This window comes from Diceros bicornis, chromosome 7 (genome assembly GCF_020826845.1).
Source record: "Diceros bicornis minor isolate mBicDic1 chromosome 7, mDicBic1.mat.cur, whole genome shotgun sequence".
NCBI lineage: Eukaryota > Metazoa > Chordata > Mammalia > Perissodactyla > Rhinocerotidae > Diceros > Diceros bicornis.
In genome coordinates this window covers 67698415-67723199 of record NC_080746.1, presented here as the reverse complement: position 1 = coordinate 67723199, position 24785 = coordinate 67698415, and the positions used below count along the sequence as shown (strand labels likewise).

The 24785-nt window shown below is 43.4% G+C and overlaps 1 protein-coding gene across 2 annotated transcripts; it reads left to right on the top strand.

The window, feature by feature from the left end:
• The first annotated feature begins 861 nt into the window (after positions 1 to 861).
• NRIP3 (nuclear receptor interacting protein 3) lies at positions 862 to 17853 on the top strand. 2 transcript variants are annotated; one of them, XM_058545949.1, is made up of 8 exons: positions 862 to 1047; positions 1483 to 1643; positions 12980 to 13141; positions 13658 to 13740; positions 15714 to 15853; positions 16517 to 16569; positions 16685 to 16779; positions 17079 to 17853. In XM_058545949.1, the coding sequence occupies exons 1-8, from the start codon at positions 1002 to 1004 to the stop codon at positions 17092 to 17094; spliced, it is 756 nt and encodes a 251-aa protein (XP_058401932.1). In that variant the 5' UTR covers positions 862 to 1001; the 3' UTR covers positions 17095 to 17853. The 2 variants fall into 2 exon arrangements, with proteins under 2 accessions (XP_058401932.1, XP_058401933.1); XM_058545950.1 differs by lacking the exon at positions 862 to 1047 and having other exon boundaries at positions 1470 to 1643.
• The last annotated feature ends 6932 nt before the right edge of the window (positions 17854 to 24785 follow it).

Sequence of the window (24785 nt, the reverse complement as noted above, 5' to 3'; positions counted from 1 at the left end):
GGAAAAGGCTGGTGAGGCAGACCATGCAAGCGTGTAGGTCTTCATCTTAAGAGCAAAAGGAAGCCTTTTGTGGTGGTCCAAGCAGGGAGGTGAGACGATCACACTTGCAGTTGGAAAAGATTACTCTGGTAGCAGCTAACAGCGGATTGGAAGGGAACCAAGGCACATTCAGGAGACTAGGAGGTCTCAGATATTTGATGTAAAATGGGGTAATGATAATACTATCTCGTAAGTTGTTGCCAGAATTCAACGAGATACTGCATTTTAAGTGTTTGTTCCAGTACCTGGCACATGGTAAAGGCTCAGTAAATGTCGTTACTGTTACTTCTGTTGGTTCTCTTCAGAGAGCAGATGTTTCTGCTTCATTCCTGCTCCTGTGAGATAGTGGTGGTAGTTTCTAGAGTGGAAATGCGGTTTGTACTAAGTCAACGTCAAAGCCAGAACCCAGGATGCCCGAAGGCCCAAGTAAAATGGCTTGAGAGTATGAAAGATTCACGAAGAAAACCGGGTTCCAATTCTTCCCAGGAGCGTGATAGAGAGACAGGTGAAAGGCCCTCCCGACGGTAAGCCCTAGGGGTGGCTGAGAAAAACGTGCTTTTCTGGCCAGTGTTCCGAAGAGCGGGTGTAGGACTGGCACTCGCGTGCAGTCGCGCGGAGGCGGGACCCTCGCCACTCTTCAGCCCCAGGCCGACCCGCAGGCTTCCGCCCGGCCCTGCTCCCCAGGGGAAGCGCGGGTGCCGGCGCCGCGCAGAGGGTGCCAGCAGGAGGGAGGGTCCCCGGAAGGCCGGCTCCAGCCCGCCCCCGGGGGCTGCCCCCTCCCCAGTCACGTGGCCTGGTGGGTGGGGACCGACTTGAAGTCGGAGAAATCCCGAGCGATCCCAACTTCGGAGTGCGCCGCCAGTCCTCCCGAGCCCGGGCTATGGGCGCCGGGGCTCCGGGAGGGGGCGCGGAGGTGGGAATTTGCGAAGCCGAGCAGCGGCGCGGACGGCGGGACTCGGGGCATGGCTCAGCTGTCGGTGATCCCGGGATCGGCCACGGCGTGGACAAGTGAGCGGGCGGCAGCGGCTGGGGTGGGAGAGGCTGCTCGGGCATTGGGCCCCCATGCCCCATCCCGGTCCGGGGGACGCACAGCACCCACAATGGGAAGGGGCGGGTGGGTAAAGCGGCTGACGTAAACCCTCGGCGCTCCGAGTCAGTGCGGCCTGCACCACGCGTCTTCGCCCGCTCTTCCCCGCGCGGGGCTGCGCGGAGAGGGGCAGCCGACGCGGACGCCGACGCGGGGGAGCCGCTCGCCGGACGCGGGCGCTGTGCCGGCCGCGCCCCCCGCGCGCGCACTGGCTGCTCCCGGTGACGTCACGCTCGGCTATAAAAGGCGCGGCGCGCGGCTCTCGGGGTGTTGGAGGAGCTCGACGCTGAGGGCGGTGGGGGAGAGGGGGTCCCGGGGACGCTGGGCTGCGGGCGCCTCAGCGATGTTTTACTCAGGGCTGCTCACCGAGGGCGGCCGCAAGGAGACGGACATGCGGGAGGCGGCGTCGCTGCGGCAGCAGCGCCGAATGAAGCAAGCCGTGCAGTTCATCCACAAGGACTCGGCCGACCTGCTGCCCCTGGACGGCCTCAAGAAGCTGGGCTCTTCCAAGGACACGGTGAGCCCCGCGGCCGCGCCCGCCTCGGGGTCCCCGCGCGCCGCGCCCTTCGCGCTGTGCGGTCTCCGGGCCGCCCGTTGCCTCTTTCACTGAGTCACCGGCCCGGCCCCGGCCCGCTGCTGTACGGCTATTGCTGTTTCAGGTTCCTCTCCATCCAGCATCCCCCGGCTTCAGTGTCTCTCAGGATTCCGTCGCAGCTTTTCTGGCTCGCGCGCCCTTCCGCTCTGCTTCCTCCCTTCGTGCCTCTCCCTCCCGAGCAGAAGGGACCCTGCCCTGCCTTCTTGCCCTCAGGTCGCCTTTCCTCCCCGTTATTAGCGACACCGAATCTGATTGCGTGGGGCTTGAGCCTCGCAGGCTGCTTGGCCGGTCCTGTGACCCCGGCAGAGGTGACTCCTAATGGGAGGGAGAAGCAGAGAACGAAGTGGGAAGGGGGGGTTCGGACGGTCACCGCACCAGGTGACTTTGGTTGAATCCCTCTTCCCCCTGTGCAAAACCTACTTCTCCGTTTGATTTTGGTCTTAGCTACCATTGACCTTCTATCCTGAGGGACGAGAGAGAAAAAGGGTCCATTGTGAAGGTTTTCTGAACCCCAAGCATCTCTTCATCATTCTCATCCCTCCTCCTGCCGCACCCCGACCCCCAAAAAGTGGGTAGAGGGAGGAAGCCGGGCTGCTCCATCTCACTGGCCAGCTAACGTGTGGGGCTGGGGCAGGGGCTGGGGCAGGAGCTGAGGCAGGAGCTGGGGCTGGGCTGGGGCAGGAGCTGGCGCAGGCTTTTTTCTAGCAGAGTTGTTCTTCGCATTAAGGAGGAGAAACTCCAGCACTGGAGGTCTGGGTTTAAAGACCATGCTAGCCTCTGTCTATATGAGAGGGATGGATGGCTAAGGGTTACTAGTTTATAGAACTGTATTTGACTCATCCTTCAGTCACTGTAGTGATGCTGGGCTAAATTTATCTTTAGCTTTGTAGTTTTAGCTGGAGTGTTCTTGTAGTTTACTTGTTTTCTTGAATTTCATGATCCCTTTATTCATCTGGGCATGTAATGTATGAAGCATTACTCATATGTCTTTTAAATGAAGTAGATGCTCTGTATAATTTTTCCAGTATTTTTTGAGCTTTTGGTATGTTTAATTTGGCAGGGAGAGGAGGGGTGTCAGCCTAGTTTACTGAAATTGCCATTTCCAACCCCAAAATGACTATGAAGGGCAGAGCTTCTAAATCCACTTCCTTTTTTTTTTTTTAAACAACTCTAATGATGCACAGATACCAATATCAGATTTACTCTCCCCCATTGTGATAGAGAATCATTTTTAGTTTATGTGCAAGGGATGTCTACTCAGTTGTCTTGTTTTGTTTTTCTGAAGGAAAAAACAAGCCACAAGATAGTCAGTGTGATTCATCCTCCCTCAGAGTGGTGAGTGACAAATGTATTCCTAGAAAAGAGAGAACTCTCCTTCAGCCCTTCTTTCACTTCAAAGCAGTCTAGATTCATTTAGCAAATCAAGTCCAAGTCTTCTTACCTTCAGGCCAAAATAATCCTAGTTCCTGGAAGCCTCAGGAACCAATAAAGAGGGAAGTATTAGGAAAAGAAGTAAAATGTGGAATATTTGTCTTCCCTTCATGCTGGATTTAAGATATGATTGACATTTTGTTGTTTTGTGCTGTCAAGGAGTTCCCTAGCCCTGAGGAACTACCTCTCCATCCTTCTGTCTAGCATTCCTAACTAATTCATCCTGTGTGGGAAGAATTCCATCTGCTTTTCTGACGCTGGTCTGTCTCAACTGAGCCACACAGCTGCTGATAGTATAGCACATAGGCAGTAGGCTGGAAGGAGGAAGCATCCTCCAGAAGCAGGTTATTGCCATGGATGTGACACACAGCAGTTTACTGTGAGACCCTGAACTGTGGTTCACACTTTCTCTCCCCCACCATTGCCGTAGAGCTGATATTCCTCTCTCACTATTCTCACACCTGTAATGTGCAAATGATTGCACAGAAGAGCTAGAACAGGTCACAGAAACCAAGGCAGACTGAGATAGGGCTAGGAGAGCTGTGAGTACTGGGGTGAGGTGGCATGCTTAAGCTCTGTTGCCAATCTTCCTCATTTTGTATGTGAGCTGCCACCACAGAATGGCCACTGACAGATGAGTGGTGTAGGTCTGCCCCCCAGGAACTGAACCCCGGCCACCCAAGCAGAGTGTGCCAAATTTAACCACTAGGGCACTGGGGCTGGCCTGCAAAGCATATATTTTTAACCACTACTCTAAGTCAGAGCTTGGCAAACTTTTTCTGTAAAGGACCAGATAGTAACTATTTTTGGCTTTGCAGGCTGAACAGTCTCTGTCTTAATTACTCAACTCTGCCGTTGTAGTTCAAAAGCAGCCATAGATAGTAAATGAGTGGAGTTGGTTGTGTTCCAGTAAACCTTTGTTTACAAAAACAGGCAGTAGGCTGGATTTGGTTTGTGGGCCATATTTGCTGAATCCTATTTCTTTTTTGTGTGTGTAAAGTTAAGAGCTCAGTTTTTTTTTAATTTATTTTTTAAAATTTTATTTATTTATTTTGTGAGGAAGATCAGCCCTGAGCTAACATCCATGCCAATCCTCCTCTTTTTGCTGAGGAAGACTGGCCCTGGGCTAACATCTGTGCCTATCTTCCTCCACTTTATATGGGATGCCGCCACAGCATGGCCTGACAAGCGGTGCATCAGTGCGCACCTGGGATCCGAACCCGGGCCACCAGCAGCGGATTGTGTGCACTTAACCACTGTGCCACGGGGCCGGCCCCTGAACCCTATTTCTAAGTGGTTCTATTTCTAGCTAGATAGCTTGGGTTTCTCCTCTGGGAGTAATTGCTACAAAGAAGGCAGACTTCTGTCATTCCCCCTATTTTCCAGTCTGGTCCATTCTGTGGACCACAAAATTCCATTAGGTTGATTCTCTCTGAATTCAGTATAGCATAGGTAAAGGGATTGAGAAAATGGCCTTAGAAATTCTTGTTCAAGTCATGGTTCTGTGGCCTCCTGCAGTATAATCTGTTTCTTCTCACCTCACTTTTCTCCCCACTCTACAGCCTGATTAGAAGAGATATTTAAGCAGACTGGGTGGCAGATTGAGGAACCTCAGCTATTTCCACTGAGAATACAACACTGCCCGTAGAACCATTTCCTTCAGATGCTCCTGATGATGATGGAGGCAGCATATTTGAGCTTTCCTGGTTAGGGTTTGGATGCCTAAACCCTGGTTAGGGTTTAGCAGCCACATTTCAGGAATAGTAGAGAACCAGGGACTGCTTAGGTTAGTAGTTTCCTTGTTGAGCCAAAGCATAAAGCAGGATCCATGTCAGGAGGATGACTTGAGGATTATGTCCAAAAGGCCACCAGAGTACTTGCAGCACCTATCTAGCTAATTTCTAGTGTGTATCTTGAAGGACATCAGGAAAGTAAAAGACAGCCCTTGGAAAGCCAATATTTCAATAAACATAAAAATAAACCACTTAAGCAAATTTACAAAGCAACAGTCAAGGAGTGGGAATGCAAGTAGTACAAACTATGTAATGCACAAGTATTGCAGGGATTCTGAGAGAAAGAACTAGGTGATGTTAATCAAGAAAGGCACTTTGAAGAAGTAAAAGGTACAGATTTATTTGTTGGGTACTTTGTCAAGAGCTAGGGATATAGCTGTGATCAAGACTATCAAGGTCTCTGCCCTTATGGAATAACACTCTAGTAGGGGGAGTGAAATAGTAAACAAGTAAATAAGCAAAATAATTGTGGGCTTATAATTACTATGAAAGAAATAGTGGGATATGTTAGTAATTACAGAGGTGGGGTACCTACTTTAAATAGTATGGTCAGGGAAGATGTCTTTGTTAAAGTAGTATTTGAGCTGAGACCTGAGATGAGAGCAAGCTAACTATTTGAAGTGTTAGGGGGAGAACATTTCAGGCAGAGGGAACAGCAGGTGCACAGGCATTGGAATGGGAAAGAGTTTTTGAGCAAAGAGGTGTGGATGAATGAAAGGGAGAGTGGTATATATATGGAGGTTGGAGAGATGGTCAGGGACCAGAGGATGCTGAGCCCTATAGACCATGGTAAGAAGTTTGAATTTTGTTCAAAGAACAATGGGAAGCCATTGAAGGGTTTTGAGTAAGGGAATTATCTGAATTATATTTTTAAAAGGTTACTCTGGTGACTCTGTAAAGTATGAATTGGAGAAGGATGAAAGAACAGGCAGAAGACAAGTTAGGAGGCTGTTGCAGTACAGATAAGAAATGATGAACCAGGATATGAAAACAACCTCAGTGTCCATTGATGAATGAATGGATAAAGAAGATGTAGTTTATATAGACAATGGAATACTATTCAGCTATAAAAAAGGAATGAAATCTTGCCATTTGTGACAACATGGATGGACTTTGAGGGCATTATGCTAAGTGAAGTAAGTTCAACAGAGAAGGACAAATACCATATGATCTCATTTATATGTGGATCTAAAAAACAAAACAGACAAAAAAAAAAAAAACAAGCTCTTAGATACTGAGAACAAATTGGTGGTTGCTGGGGGGGCGGGGGTGAAATGAGTGAAGGAGGTCAAAAGGTACAGACTTCCAGCTATAAAATAAATAAGTCATGGGGATGTAATGTGCAGCATGGTGACTGTAGTTAGTTAATAATAATACTGTATTACATTTTTGAAAGTTGCTAAGAGAGTAGGTCTTAAAAGTCCTCATCACAAGAAAAAAACAATTATAACTATGTGTGGTGACAGATGTTAACTAGACTTATTGTGATCATTTCACAGTGTATACAAATATGGAATCATTATGTTGTACACTTGAAACTAATATAATGTTATATGTCAATTATACCTCAATAAAAAGAAACAAAAAAACAACTATTGCCTTATATATAATGGAACTTAGAGGATGAGGACACTAAAGTTACATTGCATTTCTGAGGTCTAACTTTGAAACTTTTTGGTAAGCATGAAAAAAAAGAAATGATGGTGGCTTTATTAGGTTGGAGGTAGTAAAGATGGGGAGAAGTAGATTGATTCCACATCTGTTTTGGAGGAAGCACCAACAGTACTTGGGATGGAAGACTGGAGACAGAAAAGAATCAAGAATGGGTAGGCATATGGAGGTGCCATTGTACCAAGTTAGTAGAAGGGGAGTAATCCAGAATGTTAAAACTGAACAGGAGTTTGGAGCTCAAACCTCTTTTATTGCTGATGAAAGTGAGACTTAGAGAAAAGTAATGCTTAGAAAGATTAGTGATTTGTTCAAGATAGTATGTGACAACTGGTCATTTGCTGAAAGTAGAAAGTCTTCATGGAGGACTAAAGATAAGATTGGGAGGGAGGATGAGCAGTAGTTAGTGGAAGATCTTAAATGCTAAATTGAGGATTTTGTGTTTGATACAGCTACAAGAGAACAACTGTAGGGGAAGGAGACCATGAGAGTAATGTTTTGGAGATTGCTTGAATTTAGCAATAACAGTAGAAGAGAGGAAAATATGAGGTGTTAAAGAGGCAGAATTTCACTCACCAAGATAGAGAATAATGGAGAAAGGACAAGTTTTCTGGGAAAGATCAGTGGGACAAGTTAAGTTTGAAAGTGCGTGTGGAATATCTAAGTAGAGAAGTTCAAAGAAGCAGTTGGATCTATGGGTCTAAAACTCAGAAATGAGGTCTGGACATGAGATAGAGCCATGATTATAAAGATAGTAATTTATGCAATGAAAGTAAAGAAGATTGCCCTGAAAGGATGTGTAGAGTGAGAAAAGGACCAGAGATAGAGTGATGAGGAAAACTAACGTTTAAGAAATGAGCAGAGGCCACGGAACTAGTAAAAGAGAGATGCAGAGTAGGCAGACAGGTGGTTTTGGAAGCCAGTGGAGGAGCGTCAAGAAAAATGGAATGTTGAGTTTATTGCAGCATTGTTTCTAATGGCAAACATGTGGAAACAATCTAAATGTCCATTAGTAGTTACATGGTTAAATTGAGGTAAGTTGATACCAGAAACTCAGACATCTACAGAGGATGTGCTGTATTAAAATGCAGAAAGCAGGGCAGATGTAAGAAAATCAGTGCCAGGTGGTTATAGGGTAACCTAGCATTTTACCTGCCTAAGTTACATTTATGCACACACACACTTTAGTTTTTGCATGATTTGGCAGACATGTTAGCTAAATCATCACCCATTCTCAACCTTTTCTATCTGCCTGACTCCTCTATAGAGATTAGAAAAGCTAAATTCTCTCCCAATCCCCTTTGCACCTAGGAGTGGTCATGTGAATTCTGACCAAGAAGATATAGACAAAATACCAAGGGAACTTCTGGGAAAGCTTTGCTTTCCTGATAAAAGGGAGAGATGGCACATAATTCCTTCCTTCTTCCTCCTTCCTAGAATGTGGATGTAATACCCTGGAGCTGGGGTACCCATCATGTGACCATGAGGGAATATCCAAGAGGATTACAGAGACAGTAGCCCTGAAACTGTTAAGCTGCTGAATTATTGCCAGCAGCTGCCTACCTCCAGACTTCTTGTTATGTGAGAAAAAATACACCTCCATTTAAGCCACTGTAAGTTGGCTTTTCTTGTGGCTGAACACTTTCCTAATATATGGGGTATATTTTTTATTTCATTTTTATCAAAAAATACATGTATGTAACTTAAAACTTTAAAAAAAGTCTAAACTGTTCCTTGTGTTAGGAATCTCCATATTTCTAAGTAAAAGATGATACTATTTCTTGATTTATTGATTTTACCATTATCTATTGATTTTCTATTATAATAGATAAGGGTTTAATTCTTTTACACCTCTCCCCATCATGTCCCCTCTCCTATTATACTACTTTTCTGTTAATTAACTGTTTGGGGTCAAATCAGCATCTACGCTTACATTTTTTCTATGTATGGCTGAATGTATGAATGGCTGAACAAATTATTATGAATATGTTCATATTATTCACAGCTGAGTCAAATTATATACTATAACTATGTTTCCTTTCTCATACAAATACTTATTTTTCTCAAAATTAATACTTGCCTAGTGTTTTTCTTTATTTAATTTTCTATGTAAAATTTAAATCTCCCCCAAGTACCTTAAAACTGTAGAAGATCTAGTGGATCCATTTTCCTTTTTTCTTGGAGACATCCTCCCTGGAACCCTCTATCCTCCCGTTGGGTTTTGTACTGGTTTCTCTCAAGACCTGCTGCACAACCTATATCTTGGACTTTTTTTTTTAACACCATTCTCAGAATTTCCTTTGCCTCTCTTCTCTATTGGATCCTTTATTTCTTGGATCCTATGTTTTTTTCTTTGATCATTGGTTTCCCTCATGTTGGTGGAGCATATCCTTCAATAGCTTCTTGAGGATGCATGGGAAATAACTTTCCTAAGCCTTGGTTGATAGTTTGGCTAGGTTTAGAAATTTTGTACCGTCAGATATTTTAAAACTATTATTCCCTTGTCTTTTAGCTTCCATTATTACCATTGAGTAGTCGTATGCTATTCTGGTTCCTAGTCCTTTGTATTTGGATCATCTTTTTCTCTTTGGAAGCTTTTGGAATCTTTGTCATCTGTGATATTCCAGAAATTCATAGTGATATGAAATCTTGGTGTGCGTCTTTGTTCTTTCATTATATGAAGCTCTATTTGGGCCCTTTCAATCTTTAAACTCATATCTTTCAGTTCTGGCTCAGAATGGCACTCCACCCTCTCCCTTAGCTGATCTAGAAATCTGATAGTATATAATTTCTAAGCCTAGCCAAACTGTCAACCAACCAGCGTCTTTTGATTTACTCTTACAAAAAAAAAATAAACTTTTGGCATTCTTCCCAGCTGTCTGGGTCAAGTGGGAGTCTTATGCAAGCTTTATACTAATCTATTTCCAATCCTAATTGTACCCACCAACTGTAGAGGTTATGATACCTCTAACTCCTCAGCCTTTCAGGGTTTTAGTTTGAGTAGGAAAACTGCTTTTATAGCTAGACCCCAAAATATATAATAGCTCAAATGTAATCGTTTATTTTTTTTCTTAAGTAACAGTAGTAGTGTAAAGGTCAGCAAGACAGCCCTCTTCCATGTAGTCATTTAGGGATCCAGGCTGACAGTGGATCTTCTGACAGTGGCTCTGAGTGACGTCCGCGAAGGTTACCCTAAGAGTCATCTCCATTCCAGCCAGTCAGAGGAGGAAAAGAATATGGAGAAGTGTGCACGGGAGTTTTTTATGGGCCAGGTCTAGAAGTGGTGCATGTCGCTTCTAGTCACATTCTGTTTGCTAGAACTCAGTCATATGGCCATGCCTAACTGCAAGGAAGGCTGGGAACATAATCTAGGTGTCTGCCCAGAAAGAAGAGAAGAACATGGATTTTGATGAGCAACTCACAGTCTCTGCCACTCCAACATTCTGTGAAGTGGAACGGTCTAGGTCAGTTACCGCTTTTCTGTCTGCTTTTCAGATTCCAAAATTTTGTCAACATCTCTCTTTTTGTTGTTGTTGTTTCTTTTACTGCTCTCTTTGTTCTTGTAGATTTAGGCCTTTCTTTTTCCTTGACTATCATTTTAGTGAAATTTTGGTTTGGAGCAGAGGTGAATGTGCAGTTACGCTGTCAGTTGAAACGTAAACATAATAAAATGACCACAGAAAAACATCTCTGAGGTTCATATGGGGTTATTGGCTGTGAATTTTCAACATCTGAACTATAGTATGAATACTTTTAGTTATAAAAATGAATGAAGAGAATTATATGTACTGACGTAGAAAAATGCTTTTCATATATTAAACAAAAGTAGAGGCGGCCCGGGTTCGGATCCCGGGCGCGCACGGATGCACCACTTCTCTGGCCATGCTGAGGCCGCGTCCCACATACAGCAACTAGAAGGATGTGAAGCTATGACATACAACTATCTACTGGGGCTTTGGGGGAAAAAATAAATAAATAAATAAAATTATAAAAAAAAATAAAATAAACAAAAGTAGAAAATTTAGAACTGTTATAGTATGATCTTAATTTTGTATATGTTTGTAAATGTATTAAAACTTTTTGGAAGGGTATACTTCTAAATTTAATGGTTGTTATTTGTCCAAAGTGGAACTGAGCAGGGGTTGAGAGGTTGGGGAGACTTTCCCTTTTAATTTTATATAATTGATTGATATTTGAATATTTTACATTGAACATGTACTTTGTTGTTTGGTTACTAAAGAGAAGAACAAATAAAGGAATAGTCAGCAGTGCCCAATGCCCTAGAGAAGTCAAGTAAAATGAAGGCTGAAAAATATCTATCAAATTTGGAAATTAGGAGATCGTTATTGGTGTTGTGGGATCAAAAGTAATCTCAGTGAAGATAATATAGCATATCAGGAAATAGACATAGTGATTTTGTCTTTTTTTAAAAAGACCATTCAAGACAAGGGTGTGATTGGAGGAGGATGTATAGTGTTGAGGAGACAGGGTCTGAGGTTATGTGGAGGAGTTTTCTCCCCAATATATGAGAACTTTGAGTATGTTTTACTCAAGGAAGGGAGGAAAATTCAGAAGAGAGATGACTTCTGAGAAAATGATTTCAAAACTTTCCTCATTTGCCTCATCTGTCCAGTGATGACTAGACTCCTCTGCAAGATTAAGAGTAACCAGGTAAAGTGATATTCAGCAAGATCAATGCGGAAGGAAAGCCCCAAACTTTTGGTGAGGAGGGCTTTGATTAGATGGTCTTTGAAGTCCCTTCCAATCTTCGTTCTACAAATCCAACTTATCTGAGTTGGTCCTGCTAAGCATGGACTTGATAGAAACAAACACTCTGCTTTAGTGTGACTTGAATGTGACTAAGAATCCAGGCTTATTAGTGAGAGACATAAGAATGAATAATTTCTGTTTATTTTGAGGAGCAAAGCATTCTCCCAGTGTCACATGAGGAAATCTAACAAGAGTTAGCACTTTCTCTAGCTCCTTATCAAGTTAAGAAGCTCCCATTTTCTTTTAAGTGCCTCTCTCTCTCCTTTTCCCAAGGATACTAATTTAGAATCTGCTTTGCTAAGACTCAGTGTATTTTGGGAATCCATTGCTTCGGCTCACCAGGGTTAGAGTGAGTCATGGCTCTGGCTCCATTCTTCCTCAGAAATCTGTAAGGTGGCAGATAATGAAGACCTTCTTCAGTTCTACCCCCTTCCCTGGGAAGGTTCTAGGCTCTGGGCTTCTACGAGTGACTCTCTTCCCCCTAGAATTGGAGGGCCATCTGGTATGTGTTACATAGAAACTTGGGGTTAGACTCTACCTTTGAGGGATGTTAAATGTTATTGTAAAGTGAGAATAATATGCTCATGTATAGAAATTTCTCATGTCAAATGACTTCTTGCCAAGAAGTAGCTTATACTTTCTGGAGGCCACCGTGGGTTGAAACAGTAGAGCATGGATATATCTGTCCTAGGAACTCTTCTAAGCTCTATGCAAGAGCAGACTTGAATTCATATTCCTCATTCTGCTTCCTAACATTAGATATCCTGGCACAGATACCATCTAATTATCCTGGCACAGATAAGGTCTAATTAAATCCCTTGCTTCTTGGTCAGTCTGTGCCCCTTTTATATTCCTACTTTTTGGCCCATTGAAGAGAGGGGGAATGGATGACAAGCATATAGCAAGAGTTGCTTTACACTCCTTGAGGTCCGGAGGATGTCAGTAAGGATGATTCCTGTGGGTTCTGCCAGGTTCCAAAGTGTGTCTCTGAGAGGTTTGTTCAGCTGGTATGAATTCCTGTCTTCCCACTCCATCTACCCCATGGGTGACTCAGCCCACAGGAGAGCCAGGCCACAAAAGCATATGCAGATGGGGTCCAAAAGATAAGACTGGAAGGGAGTGAGACTTGAAATAGAAGTAGGCAGAGCTTCTGACAACCAGTGCTGGGTAGATTTCTTCAGCCTGAGAGAATGAGCTGCCCCTTCTGTAAGTCACCTGGGAAGATACACTATTCCACATAGACTAAGGCAACTTTTCTCCTGAAATGCTCTTGTAAGGGGGGGGAAGGCAGCAGGCCCAGGTGGTCCAAAAAACAAGGGTCCCTCAGTTCTCTTTAGCCATAGAATATTCATTGGCCGTATCCACATTTCCCAGTGTCCCATCTTGCTCTTTCATTCATTCAGGGTGGCCTTCTGCAAATTGGTTTATAGTACCTGCTCTGACAATACCAGTGAAGTCCCTACTTGAAGGAAGAATAAATAAAAAGCAAAGGTAGAGCTCAGTTAGGCTCCTTCATTATTTCTGTGCACCTGGGGGACAATGGGAGAAGAGGGAAATGACCTGTCACTAAGAAGCTTTTGCTTTTTATTCCTCAAGCAACCTCATAACATTCTGCAGAGGCGCCTCATGGAAACCAACCTGTCTAAGCTCCGAAGCAGTCGTATCCCTTGGGCCTCCAAGACCAACAAACTCAATCAGGCTAAGTCTGAGGGACTAAAGAAGTCTGAGGATGAGGACATGATTTTGGTTTCTTGCCAGGTAATATTCTGAGAACAGCTTTTCCAGGGTTTTCTGGAGAGTAGGATTTGGGTCCATTATGATCCCAATAGTGGGGCCCTCTCCTCCAAAATGTATAGAGTGTGGGTCTTATCATGGAATTCATAAATGAGTTTTAAGGGGGGCACCACATGCAGCACAGGAAGTGTATGCAATATTTTGATGCATGTGCGTCTTTATGGGAAAAAGGACCAAAGCTTTCATCAGATTTGCAAAGTGGTATGTCATACACATACACACACATACAAAATTAAGAGCTACTCGGTATATAGAATGAAACACCCGAAGTCCTTTGGAATCCTCTGTCAGCTCTAGATTCAGCAAGGAAAAGAACCCCTCAAAGGAGACTCAGCAGTGAGTAAAGATGGGACACTAGCAACCCATAATTGTGAGGATGCTCTCCAAGCCTGCCTTTCATATGAGAGCTGCTTGCTCTCTGGATCTCCCTTCCCTTTTGCTTCTCTGGCTCCTGTTGAACAATATGTTTCCTCTCCTCAGTGTGCTGGAAAGGATGTGAAAGCCTTGGTTGACACAGGCTGTCAATATAATCTCATCTCTTCAGCCTGTGTGGATAGACTGGGGTAAGTAGCCACTTGTGCTGGGTGGAAGTCAGATGCTAATGCACTCTTTTCCTGAATCTATTTTGAGGTTAGAGATGGTCAGGGCCTCCACAGAGGCTCCAGGAGAAGTGTGCAGGGCTCGAATATCAGCTGGAACCAGTCCTTATTAAAGGGGAAGAGTGGTGGGTTCTCCAGCACCTGGGAGAAATCAGTGAGCCAGGAAAGCCTCAGGCTTTCCGTTAACTCCCACCTGTTAAGTTTTGAACAAAGACCTTTCGGCTCTGGAATGAGAGTGTGAGATCCTTGGCTCATTGAGTGCCATGCCCAGACAACAAATTAGAAGGAGCTGTCCTGTTGGTATACCCCAGTTGAGCAAAAGCAGGGATGTGGTTGGCCTTAGCTTACTCAGGGTCTTTCTGGAGGCCACACTGCCTGTCCAAGAAGCATCAGTCAGAACTTGGAATAGGGCTGCTGTTGTTGCTGGGCCTGAACCATCATGGGGTGACTAACAGTAGTTTCATAGTGCCGTTCCTCTCTGTGAAGAACATGTAAATCAGATCTTACTGCTGCCCCTGCTGGGAATTTGGTGTGAGGCAGACACCTCGTATATTGAATGTCTTCAGTTCTCTAACAGCTGGAATTGGGTTCTGCCCCTGGGTTCTCTGTCAGAGAAAGCCATTTTGTATCTTTCCTCCCTTTCACTCAATCCGTACTTTTATTTCTTTCCTTCTTCCTTTCCTTTCCTCAAAGTACCAGATGGGCCCTGAGGTCTAGCCCAGAATTGGGAGGATCAACCCAGTATCCCTTTCCACTTTTCTATCCCTGAGTACAACAAATCATTCCCCAGCCCAAGTCTCTGTATTGAAACAATCACTAGGGTAGATGTAATGGCCCATTTTAAGCTACTTTCAAGATGTCCATATTCTTAAGTAGGGCTTGCACAAGGCTTGATTTCTATAATCAGTGACCTCTGCCACATGATATGTTCCTTCTCGTTTCTACCCTGTCCTCACCCCTCACCACCACTGTGACTCCTTGAAGCTGGCCCTGTGGGTTTTGTCTATTGCTATTTAGGGTGCTGGGGGTAGTCTAGGACACAAGTACTCTTGTGGGAAGAATCCTGAGCTTTATTATGTGGTGAAGAGAGGCGATATAGTGCACCATGATGGTTCCAGAAAGACTACTAACATCCTGGTGCATCATTAGGCAGCAGACTGCCATGATTCCAGAGGAATTAATAACCATCTGTAAAACTGCAATTATTTTTCTTTTGGATGGTCTGTGACACCAAAAGAGAGGAAATGGAGTAAAGCAGAAGTATTGGCACAGAAAGTACGTAATTAAGTATTTATCCACCAACCCATAATAGCTCAGGTGTTAGCTGTTCCAGTCAGCTTACATAACTGTGTGAAACCTTGGTGCTGTTCCTTTCCTCCCTCCCCTGCACAGACAAGTTAAATTAATTAGGACTTTCTCCCCGATGTTCCTTGCTGATACCAATATGAACGCACTTATCAAATAAGTACCTGTGTCCGCTAACCTTATAGCCGAAGACTAACTGATGAGGATAGACTGAAATCGAAAAGACAAAGAGAAAATTAGACGTTGAACAAAGCATCTTCTAAAATTAGGATTAACCTACCCTCTTTGAGATCTGTTACCCACATATGGGTAAAAGGACATGTAAACTAAACTGCCTTGCACATAGGTGGGGGTGTTAGAATGCAAAATAGGATACTCTGAGTGTGTCAACTCTCATCTTTCACCAGTGCAGATAGTGACATAGCTTTTTGAGACCAGGAGCTGAATCTTTAGTTTTTCATATCCCCTGGCATGTTGAGGAAAAAGTGCTGAAACAAGAAGTGTAGGCTGGCTAGCACTTTTTTGGTAAATTAATCCCTGGAAAATTCCAACTGTGGGTCAGAAGGTAGCATTGCCACATTCCACCAGAAACCTCTGCCAAGGAGATTCTGGTATCTTCCTCTCTGGTACAGACTCAAGGAGCATGTTAAATCTCACAAGCATGAAGGAGAGAAGCTTTCTCTACCCCGGCATCTGAAAGTCGTGGGCCAGATTGAGCACCTGGTGATCACACTGGGCTCCCTCCGCCTGGACTGCCCAGCAGCTGTGGTTGGTGAGTAGAATTGAGGACTGGAGTTATGGACCTCTAATGTAAACCCTCTCCCTACATCCACCAAACCCTCATGAGATCTCATGCTTGTAAATATTGACTTCTTTAAAATCCCAGGTTTCCACTTTTCTGTGCGTTAGACCTTGTCCCAATTTTTGTCCTCCAAAGTACCACATGGGCCCTGAGCTACATTCAAGACATGTTGAGAATCACACAGAAAAAAACAGTGTGATTGAAAAAAAAAGGGAGGGGCAATAAAACAAACATTTTTGTTTGCCAGTGAAAATGGCCCCTGAGAGCTTTCTATGAACTAGTTGGAGGTAGAGGGCAAGATCCTCTTACTCCTTTGCCATAAATCCCTTCATAGTTTGCCACCATCTCCTATATTTTCCCTCATGTACTCTATTCTAGACTACTCTAAGTTCCTGGTTTTTGTCTAAAGACCCTTGTCCTTTAGAGTTAAAAAGACCTGAGTTTGAATCTTGGCTCTGTTGCCTTTTAACTATAATGATCTTGGAAAATTAGTTAATATAATAGATGCTCAACAGATGTTTATTGGATGGATGGATGGAAGGAAGGAAGGTTGAATGGATCCTAATGGCGGTAAGGCTGACTTCTAAACCAGCATGGAAATGGCTAAATCTTAATTTTTTTTTATCTTATTAGAGGACAATGAGAAAAACTTGTCCCTTGGTCTCCAGACTCTCCGATCCCTGAAGGTAGGATTGATTCTACTTTCCCTTTGATACTTCCTCTCTGAGGCAGGGCTCCTCTTACTTGGAGACCTCATAGTGGGATCATTGACAGTGACCAGTGCTTCTCCTTTGTTTTCAGTGCATCATAAACTTGGATAAGCACCGGCTGATCATGGGGAAGACAGACAAGGAAGAAATCCCTTTTGTGGAGACAGTGTCCTTGAATGAAGACAAGTGAGTGCCCAAATGGGTCAGGTCGAGTCAAATCCATTTGTCATTAACTGCAGAGGTTCTCACACAGGATATTGGGTTGTGTCTTGCCTTTGGCCTTCAATCATACCACAAGTACCCACCTCCCCAGCCCCAGACTTCGCCATCCCACAAAACTCTCTAGCACACATTTCAGAATGAGCAGTGATGATACTGCACAGAGTAGTGGGGAAAATGAGTAGCTTTTAAACTAAAATTGTACTTGCCTTCAGCCTAACTACTTTGAATTTGGTATAATTTCTTCTATTTCTTTCTCATTTCAGCACTTCAGAAGCATAACTTCTGCATACACACCGGGTTGACAGATTGAGAAAACTGGGTTTGAACCAAATGCAGTAGCAACTTGCTGTGGACCAAGTCTTTCCCTTTAATAGAAGCTCCAGGGGCTCCTTCCCACCCAGACCTCTCTAGACTTTAGTCTGTGCTTAGAGATCTTATCTGGTTATAGCCATTGTTTTTTACTCCTTCAATCACTTAATTTATAGACCTTTTTGACACTGCCAGGTCTCACTAGTGGCCTATTTCTCTGCTTCTTCCAGGAATTTGCTTTTATTAGTCAAGTATAGGGGCTGCCAGGTTCTATTTCTTCCTAGATACACTTGCTTCTTTTCCTATAGCTAAAATGTATAATAAACAGGAACCCGACCTTTACCTTCCTTCAGCTGTTTCAAAGGGGTGCGGGATACCTATGTCTCAGAATTAGAGTTTCTTCTAATTCATTCATTGATTTATCAAGTATGAATTGATCTGAAAGAACCCAGAGAGATTATCTAGTCCAGCCCTTTCATTTAAATGTCCAGAGAGGCAAGTGAATTGCATAAGCTTCTATACTAAGACAGAGGAAAAAGAGACCCAGAACTCAGACCTGACAAGCCAAGGCTATGTTCATTCTCTCCTGGTGCTTCATTTGTCTTCAAGCCATTAAAGGAGGACAAAGAGGGGAGGGTTTGTGAAAACACAGGGTAGGGGAAGAATATGCTTTGGGGATGGATGCTAGGAGGATCTGAGTAGCCCTGTTTCCTGTTTGCTAAGCTAAGTAAAGGTATCAGTGAGTAATCTGGGCATCATTGTCAGACATTGATACCCCCAAGATCCAGTCAGTATTTCTGCCTATCTTGTTTGTCTGCCACGGATTCGAGTAGCTGGGAACAGGAGTAAGGAAAGGAGTTGAAAAAACCCAGAGCAGGTCCAGAATAAAAGGGAGTCCTGGGTAGAATCAGTTGGTGGGAAGGCGTACCTAGGGAAGCCTTTCTGGGATGGAGGTCAGGAATGAAACTTGCAGACAGGAAACTGAGGGTTGGGAAACTCTTCAGCTCTGTACTTGTGCAAGGAAAGAGGCAGGGCAGGAGCTGGCAGTGTTAAAGATGACTTTTTCTGACTGCCCAGGATTTCCTGACCCATCTCAAAGGGTTGGAGGTCACAGGAGTTTCTTGAATTGGGGTGTCAGTTTGGGCACACCGATACCTGTAATGGAATCTCCCCTTCAATTTGGCCATAGAAGTCAGAAAAATAGCCAGCTGTGGGTATCCCTTTAAGAGATTCCCAGGTCCACCCTTGGTTCATAGCAGTAGTTCCCAGAGTATTTAATGGATCCCACTTTGAATTTTGTCAGGTCCCACCAACAATCTCATCGAGTGTTCAGCTACTGTCCCTACCATACAACTCTTTGGAACTCTGAATGTTTTTAGCCTTACAGAAGCTCCCTAAAGACTAGGAACTTGGTGACCCCCATTTGAACAGCTAGGCAGCCACGCTGCAGCCAGTTGTCACTGGGTCATCCCCAGGCCCCCTTCTTGTCAACCTCTGTAGAGGAAGCAAGATGGAAAACTAAGCACAGCCACAGTGTGGGGAGGCCACATCTGAAGCTCAGCAGGCGTGATCCCAGGTTACCAGCCTTCAGTGCCCCCTCCAACTTCACCCCATTTTCTTACCCAGGGGGGACCTGCACCTTTCCATTGAGGCCTTTCCACTTTCCTCCCCTACCTATCATAGCACCACTTTGGCCTGCTTCTTATCCTAGGACTGAGTTGAAATACTTCACAGCTTCCTTCCCTAGTTGAAAGTTCCACGCCAAGCCTTGACTCTTGGCCACAAGGGAAGTGTGTTGGAAGTTCCTTGGCTTGGTTTATCCTTATTTGGATTCCCTGTGGACCAAGTGAGGCCAGGAATTCTCAGGTGCTAGAAAGATACGACTGATTCTGGCCCTTTGAGTTCAGGATTATATGGCATCAAGAGAATGATCAGATGGCCTTTAGTGATCTTTCTGGCCTCTGAGAATCAGTAAATTTCTAATTTTGGAATAGAAACAATTGGGGCGATCTGAGCTTAAGGCATCACAATTTCACTAAATGTAGTCAAATCATTTGAATTCACTAACCAAATAATTGTGCGTTAAACCTCAGGCTTGATAGAGGTACCTAAAAATGTCTAAAGACAATTATGGGAAGTCTTGAGCTTCATTAATCTTTAAATACTGCCAAGTTGATTACTCTGATAGCCCCTATCTCCTTGATATTCATGAGGGAGCACTGGGTCTACTTTTCCGGGGCTGGCAAGGTAAACAGGTAAGGTCAATTCTTCCCAGAATCCAAGAAAATTCTCTCTGGCACCTCTGATTGACGTGGGAAGAGAGTGTCTACCCAGGTCACAGTTCCAAGGACAGGCAGTAGCAAGAAGTAAACCTGTAGAACTGGTACCTCTCTCATTCCTTATTAGATGTCCATCTCAAATACGGGGAGTTTGAAAAATATTGTTTTCGTCAATTGGTATTTCTGTGCGTGACTTATTTGAGGAACAAGTGTTTTCTGACTTTTCTATTTCCTTGCCCTGCACAGACTCCACTTGGTAAGATTTTCTATTCTTTAGCTCCAAGTGTCTATAGAATGGATTGCTTGGTATGTCAGAGGCCCTCACTCTTGTATATTAGAAGTATCTTTCCAGGCTGGGGACATGGAGGAGGTGAACTGGATTCCTCCCTCCTTCTGTTGCCAGGCCTCTGCATTGGCACTTTATCTGCTCAGTGTTTCTGGCTGTGTTGGGTTTATTTGTGAGATTGATGTAACAATAAAGTGAAATCTTCCCCTCTGTGTGCTTGTCTGACGAAGTCTCTGTGTCAGGGCCCCTGGAAGGTGGGGGAGCCCAGGCACAGTCTAATTGTATCAGTGTTTCTCTCATGGAGTCTTCTGAACACAAGGCTTTATGCTCCTCATTTCCTGCATTGCTACTAGCCCTTCAGCTCCCTCTCACTGCCTGTATGTCCTTGGGCAAATTAGTGAGCCTCTCTGAGCGTGGTTTTGTAATGTAAAACAGAAGTGATAATAGTACTTACTTAACAGTATCAAACGAGATAATCCATGTAAAGTGGTTGGCATATAACTGTATATGAGAACAATGTTTTATGGAGAACAGTGTGTGAGAGAACACTTACTTCTAGAAAAGGAAATATTTATTTGGTTCAAACAAATAGGAGAGGTTTGGGAAGAGGAAGGGTTGACTGAACCTTAATATATAGTTAAAGCCGTTGTTTAAATGAAATTCCAACTAAATGCATTTTACAGGTGGTAGAAACTTACCTTTTAAGTGCTAATATTTTTAATATTTAAACAGTATGGTTAAATAGTCAACAGAAAACATTCTTTAACTATGACAGTGGTTATCACAATATAGAATTTTGGTTCTACTTCTGTTATGAGAGGTTTGGGGGATTTGATCGGAGACATAAAGGGAACTTTTCACTCCAAACAAATGGACTGAAGGTATATTTTATTATATAGAGGAGAGTAAAGGCGATAGTCTGCAAACAGATCTGAATAGGTCAAATATTAAGAGGAAAAAACATCAGCCCGACTGAGGGAGAGGGAAACATCCACATCGACTGAGATAGCAGCAGATTTGAATAGATCATATAATGAGAGGGAAAAACATCAGATCGACTGGAAAGGGAAACATCCACATCGACTGAAGGGAAATGACATAAATCAACCGGAAGGAGAAACACCAGGTTGACGGAAAAGAGAACATATCAAGTTACTTATTTATAACAAATCAATTACTTTACAACAAATCAATTACTCACAACATCCACGCCCCGCTGCTGGGAGAGGCCTGTCAATCGACACAGCTGGGCGGGAATCACACGTCCTGGGCAAGGCGTCCCTTCCACAGGTGGAACTCTCACCAGGCCTCGGTTTTCAGCAGTTTATATAAGCAGTTACAGATTTACAGAGCAAGCATTCAATGTTTTTATGCACAAATGGTTATCAGTGACATACGTGTACCGAGCCTTCTGGCTATCATCCCAGCCCGGCACTTGTGTATGTGCATTGTTTTCCCTGGTTATCGTCCCCGGCAAAGATGGCCAATCTGCCCCAGGCTGCGGTGCCCAAAGGGACTTGAAATTTTTACACATTGCAACTATCTCCATGGGAGAAGGGCCAGTTCCCAGCACGCAGAAAGAAGCTTTTATATTTCTTTGTGTGCTGGTGGCTGTAGGTCAATGGAGTGGCCAAACATGGCTGTACTCACGTCAAGACAACTTCTACTCAGGTGATACTACCATTCCACCTCAGAAGGTTTTCTCTTATTTTTGTCCATTTATTCTAAATATAAAAAAACTAAAAAGATGTACCCAAACTGTTAAGCAATGAGTGACAGAATCAAGATTCATAATCATCTTAATAGAATGAAACCAACAAAATTAAGTTTTAAAAGAGTTAAAAAAAAATACATTCTGCTGATCAAAAAATGGGCGGAGGAAATGAACAGACACTTCTCCAAAGAAGATATACAGATGGCCAATAGGCACGTGAAAAGATGTTCAACATAATTAATCATCAGGGAAATGCAAATCAAAACAACACTAAGATATCACCTCACGCCTGTTAGAATGGCTATAATCACCAAGACAAAAAACGACAAATGTTGGAGAGGATGTGGAGAAAAAGGAACCCTCATACACAGCTGGTCGGAATGCAAACTGGTGCAGCCTCTATGGAAAACGGTATGGAGATGCCTCAAAGAATTAAAAATAGAGATGCCCTATGATCCAGCCATCCCACTACTGGGAATCTATCCAACGAACCTGAAATCAACAATCCAAAGAGGCTTATGCACCCCTATGTTCATTGCAGCATTATTCACTATAGCCAAGAAGTGGAAGCAACCTAAGTGTCCCTCGACTGACAACTGGATCAAGAAAATGTGGTATATATGTACAATGGAATACTACTCAGCCATAAAAAAAGACAAAATCATCCCATTTGCAACAACATGGATGGGCCTGGAGGGTATTATGTTAAGTGAAGTAAGTCAGAAAGAGAAAGACAAACACTGTATGATCTCACTCATATGTGGAATATAAACCAACACATGGACAGAGAAAACTATTGTGGTTACCAGGGGCAATGGGGGTAGGGGGTGGGCACAAGGGCTGAAGGGAGACATATATATGGTGATGGACAAATAAAAATGTACAACCCAAAATGTCACAATGTTAAAAACTATTAAAACATCAATTAAAAAAAGTATCATTAAAGCTATATGAGCACATAGTTAAAAAAATACATTCTGACTTTATTTTTCAAAAATCTATTACACTTCACAGTAGGGGAGAACTTGGATTAACAGAAGTTCATGTGAAGATGATGTTGGTGTTTTAGTTGATTACATATTCTATATTTAGAAGCATTAAGGACTCTGTGTGTGGATGTCATTTTATTTTTTTTGGTGAGGAAGATTAGCCCTGAGCTAACATCTGTTGCCAATCCTCCTCTTTTTTGCTGAGGAAGATTGGCCCTGTGCTAACACCCATGCCCATCTTCCTCTACTTTATATGTGGCACACCTGCCACAGCATGGCTTGATAAGCTGTGCATAGGTCTGTGCCTGGGATCCAAACCTGTGAACCCCGGGCTGCTGAAGCAGAGCAGGCAAACTTAACCACTATGCCACCTGGCCAGCCCCAGGAGATGTCATTTTTAAAACGGATGTGTATACAATTTGTGGAGGATCCAGAAAAGGGCAGTGGCAACATGATTATTGTCTTCAGAGCTGTCATGTGGAAAGTGTTCTTTCTGGTACCAGAAGGCAAGCATTTCCAATAAGTGGAGGTTACAGAGAGGGAATCATCTACTGTTGGAGGGAAGCATACTATAAATCAGGGACTGTGCTAACTCCTGCAAAGCAGGTAGTAATATTCACAATTATGCAGAAGGAAAAGCTAAGGCTCAGAGAAGTATCATGATACAACTATTTAGCACAATTAAATGGATGGTCTCTGAATTCTCTTTCACTGGGAGCAAAAGATGGGATGATCATTTTCTAGCAATATTATGAAAGAGATTTCTGCATTGGGTAGGAGGTTGCATAAGGAGACCTCCAAAGTCATTTCTAATGCCAAAATTCTTTGATTCCAGGACATCTTTATTAAATGGTTTTATGAATCATTATAGTTTCTTGTTGACTCATTGCCATCACACTACAAACATAGACTTAGTAATTTGGACTGAAATTGTGAGCCTTTTTACCCAGCTTTGAAGGGTTGCAGGCTACTGTTCTCAAGAAATCAGAAAATATTATATCAGCATATGTCACATAAAAAGGAAATTATTTTGTGAAACTTTGGTTTCATACATATACACACACATACACCCACATATACATATCATGTACTGGGTCAATCCCATAAAATGGGAAATAGTGACTTACCTAAGGTGATGTGGATGTATTGAGGGGTGGAGGAGGGAGAAATAATACATGTGTTTATGAGGGGACATTAGAGTATAAATACAGTTTATTTCCTATAGCAAGAAGTAAAATAACAGACCAAACTGAAAAATCAAGAACTAATAGTATAAGCATGTTATTAAGAAATATGGAGGGCCAGCCCCGTGGCTTAGCGGTTAAGTGCGTGCGCTCTGCTGCTGGCGGCCTGGGTTCGGATCCCGGGCGCTCACCGACACACTGCTTCTCTGGCCATGCTGAGGCCGCGTCCCACATACAGCAACTAGAAGAATGTGCAGCTATGACATACAACTATCTACTGGGGCTTTGGGGGGAAAAAATAAATAAATAAAATCTTTAAAAAAAAAAATATGGAGATAAATCCTGGAAGAGATAGCTAAAAGATAAGAAAGAAGTTGTCTCTGGGGAGTAGAACTTCAGCATATAGAGAGCTGGGGCAGGGTCTGCTGTGAAATACTATTTGATTTTCTTTAAATGTACTATATTGGTAAAAATAAAAATGAATACAAATAATGTAGTATGTCATTTATTTGAAAATCTTAGCAGTCAGAGAGGAGGGGCTGTTTTCCTTGAGTATTTCCTTAAGACACTAGGAAACCAACAATACTGATTTAGCACCCCTCTGAAAGAAACTTTAAAAATTCTTCCTGTTTTTGGTACTATACCTTGTGTTGCTTTGTTGCTTTGTTATTTTAGGGACTCTAGTAACTTGTCAGCAGTATGGGCGCCAGCATCTCTGGGAACAGAGAATATTCTGGCCCCATACATTATTATCATCATGGTGGGGACCAGCAAGTGATGACATGGCATACTTACGTGGCTTTACAGGCAGCCGAGGGCAGAAAATCTCACTAAAGGGGGCCAAGTAGGAGAGAGCATCCTGGTGATGCACGCGGTAAAGGAGAAGGCTCATATAAGATATTGCCGGCTATGCTCAGAAATCACTAGAAGAACTTCCGGGGTGTGTGTGTGTGTGTGTGTGTGTGTGTGTCCTGCCATAACCACTAGAGCCACAATCCAAGGAAACCATCATCACTGATGCTGTGTGTGACTCCATTTGTTCTCCTGGACTGGCGTGGCCTGGCAAAGTGCTGAGTAGATCAGAAAGGGTCAGGCACAGAAATAAAGGGGCATTCAGTGAGCTATTTGATCACTGGAGGGGAAAGGGGGTGAGTGGGCTGCAGACAGAGCTGGCAAAACCTTAGTCCCAGATACATAAATTGTCACTTC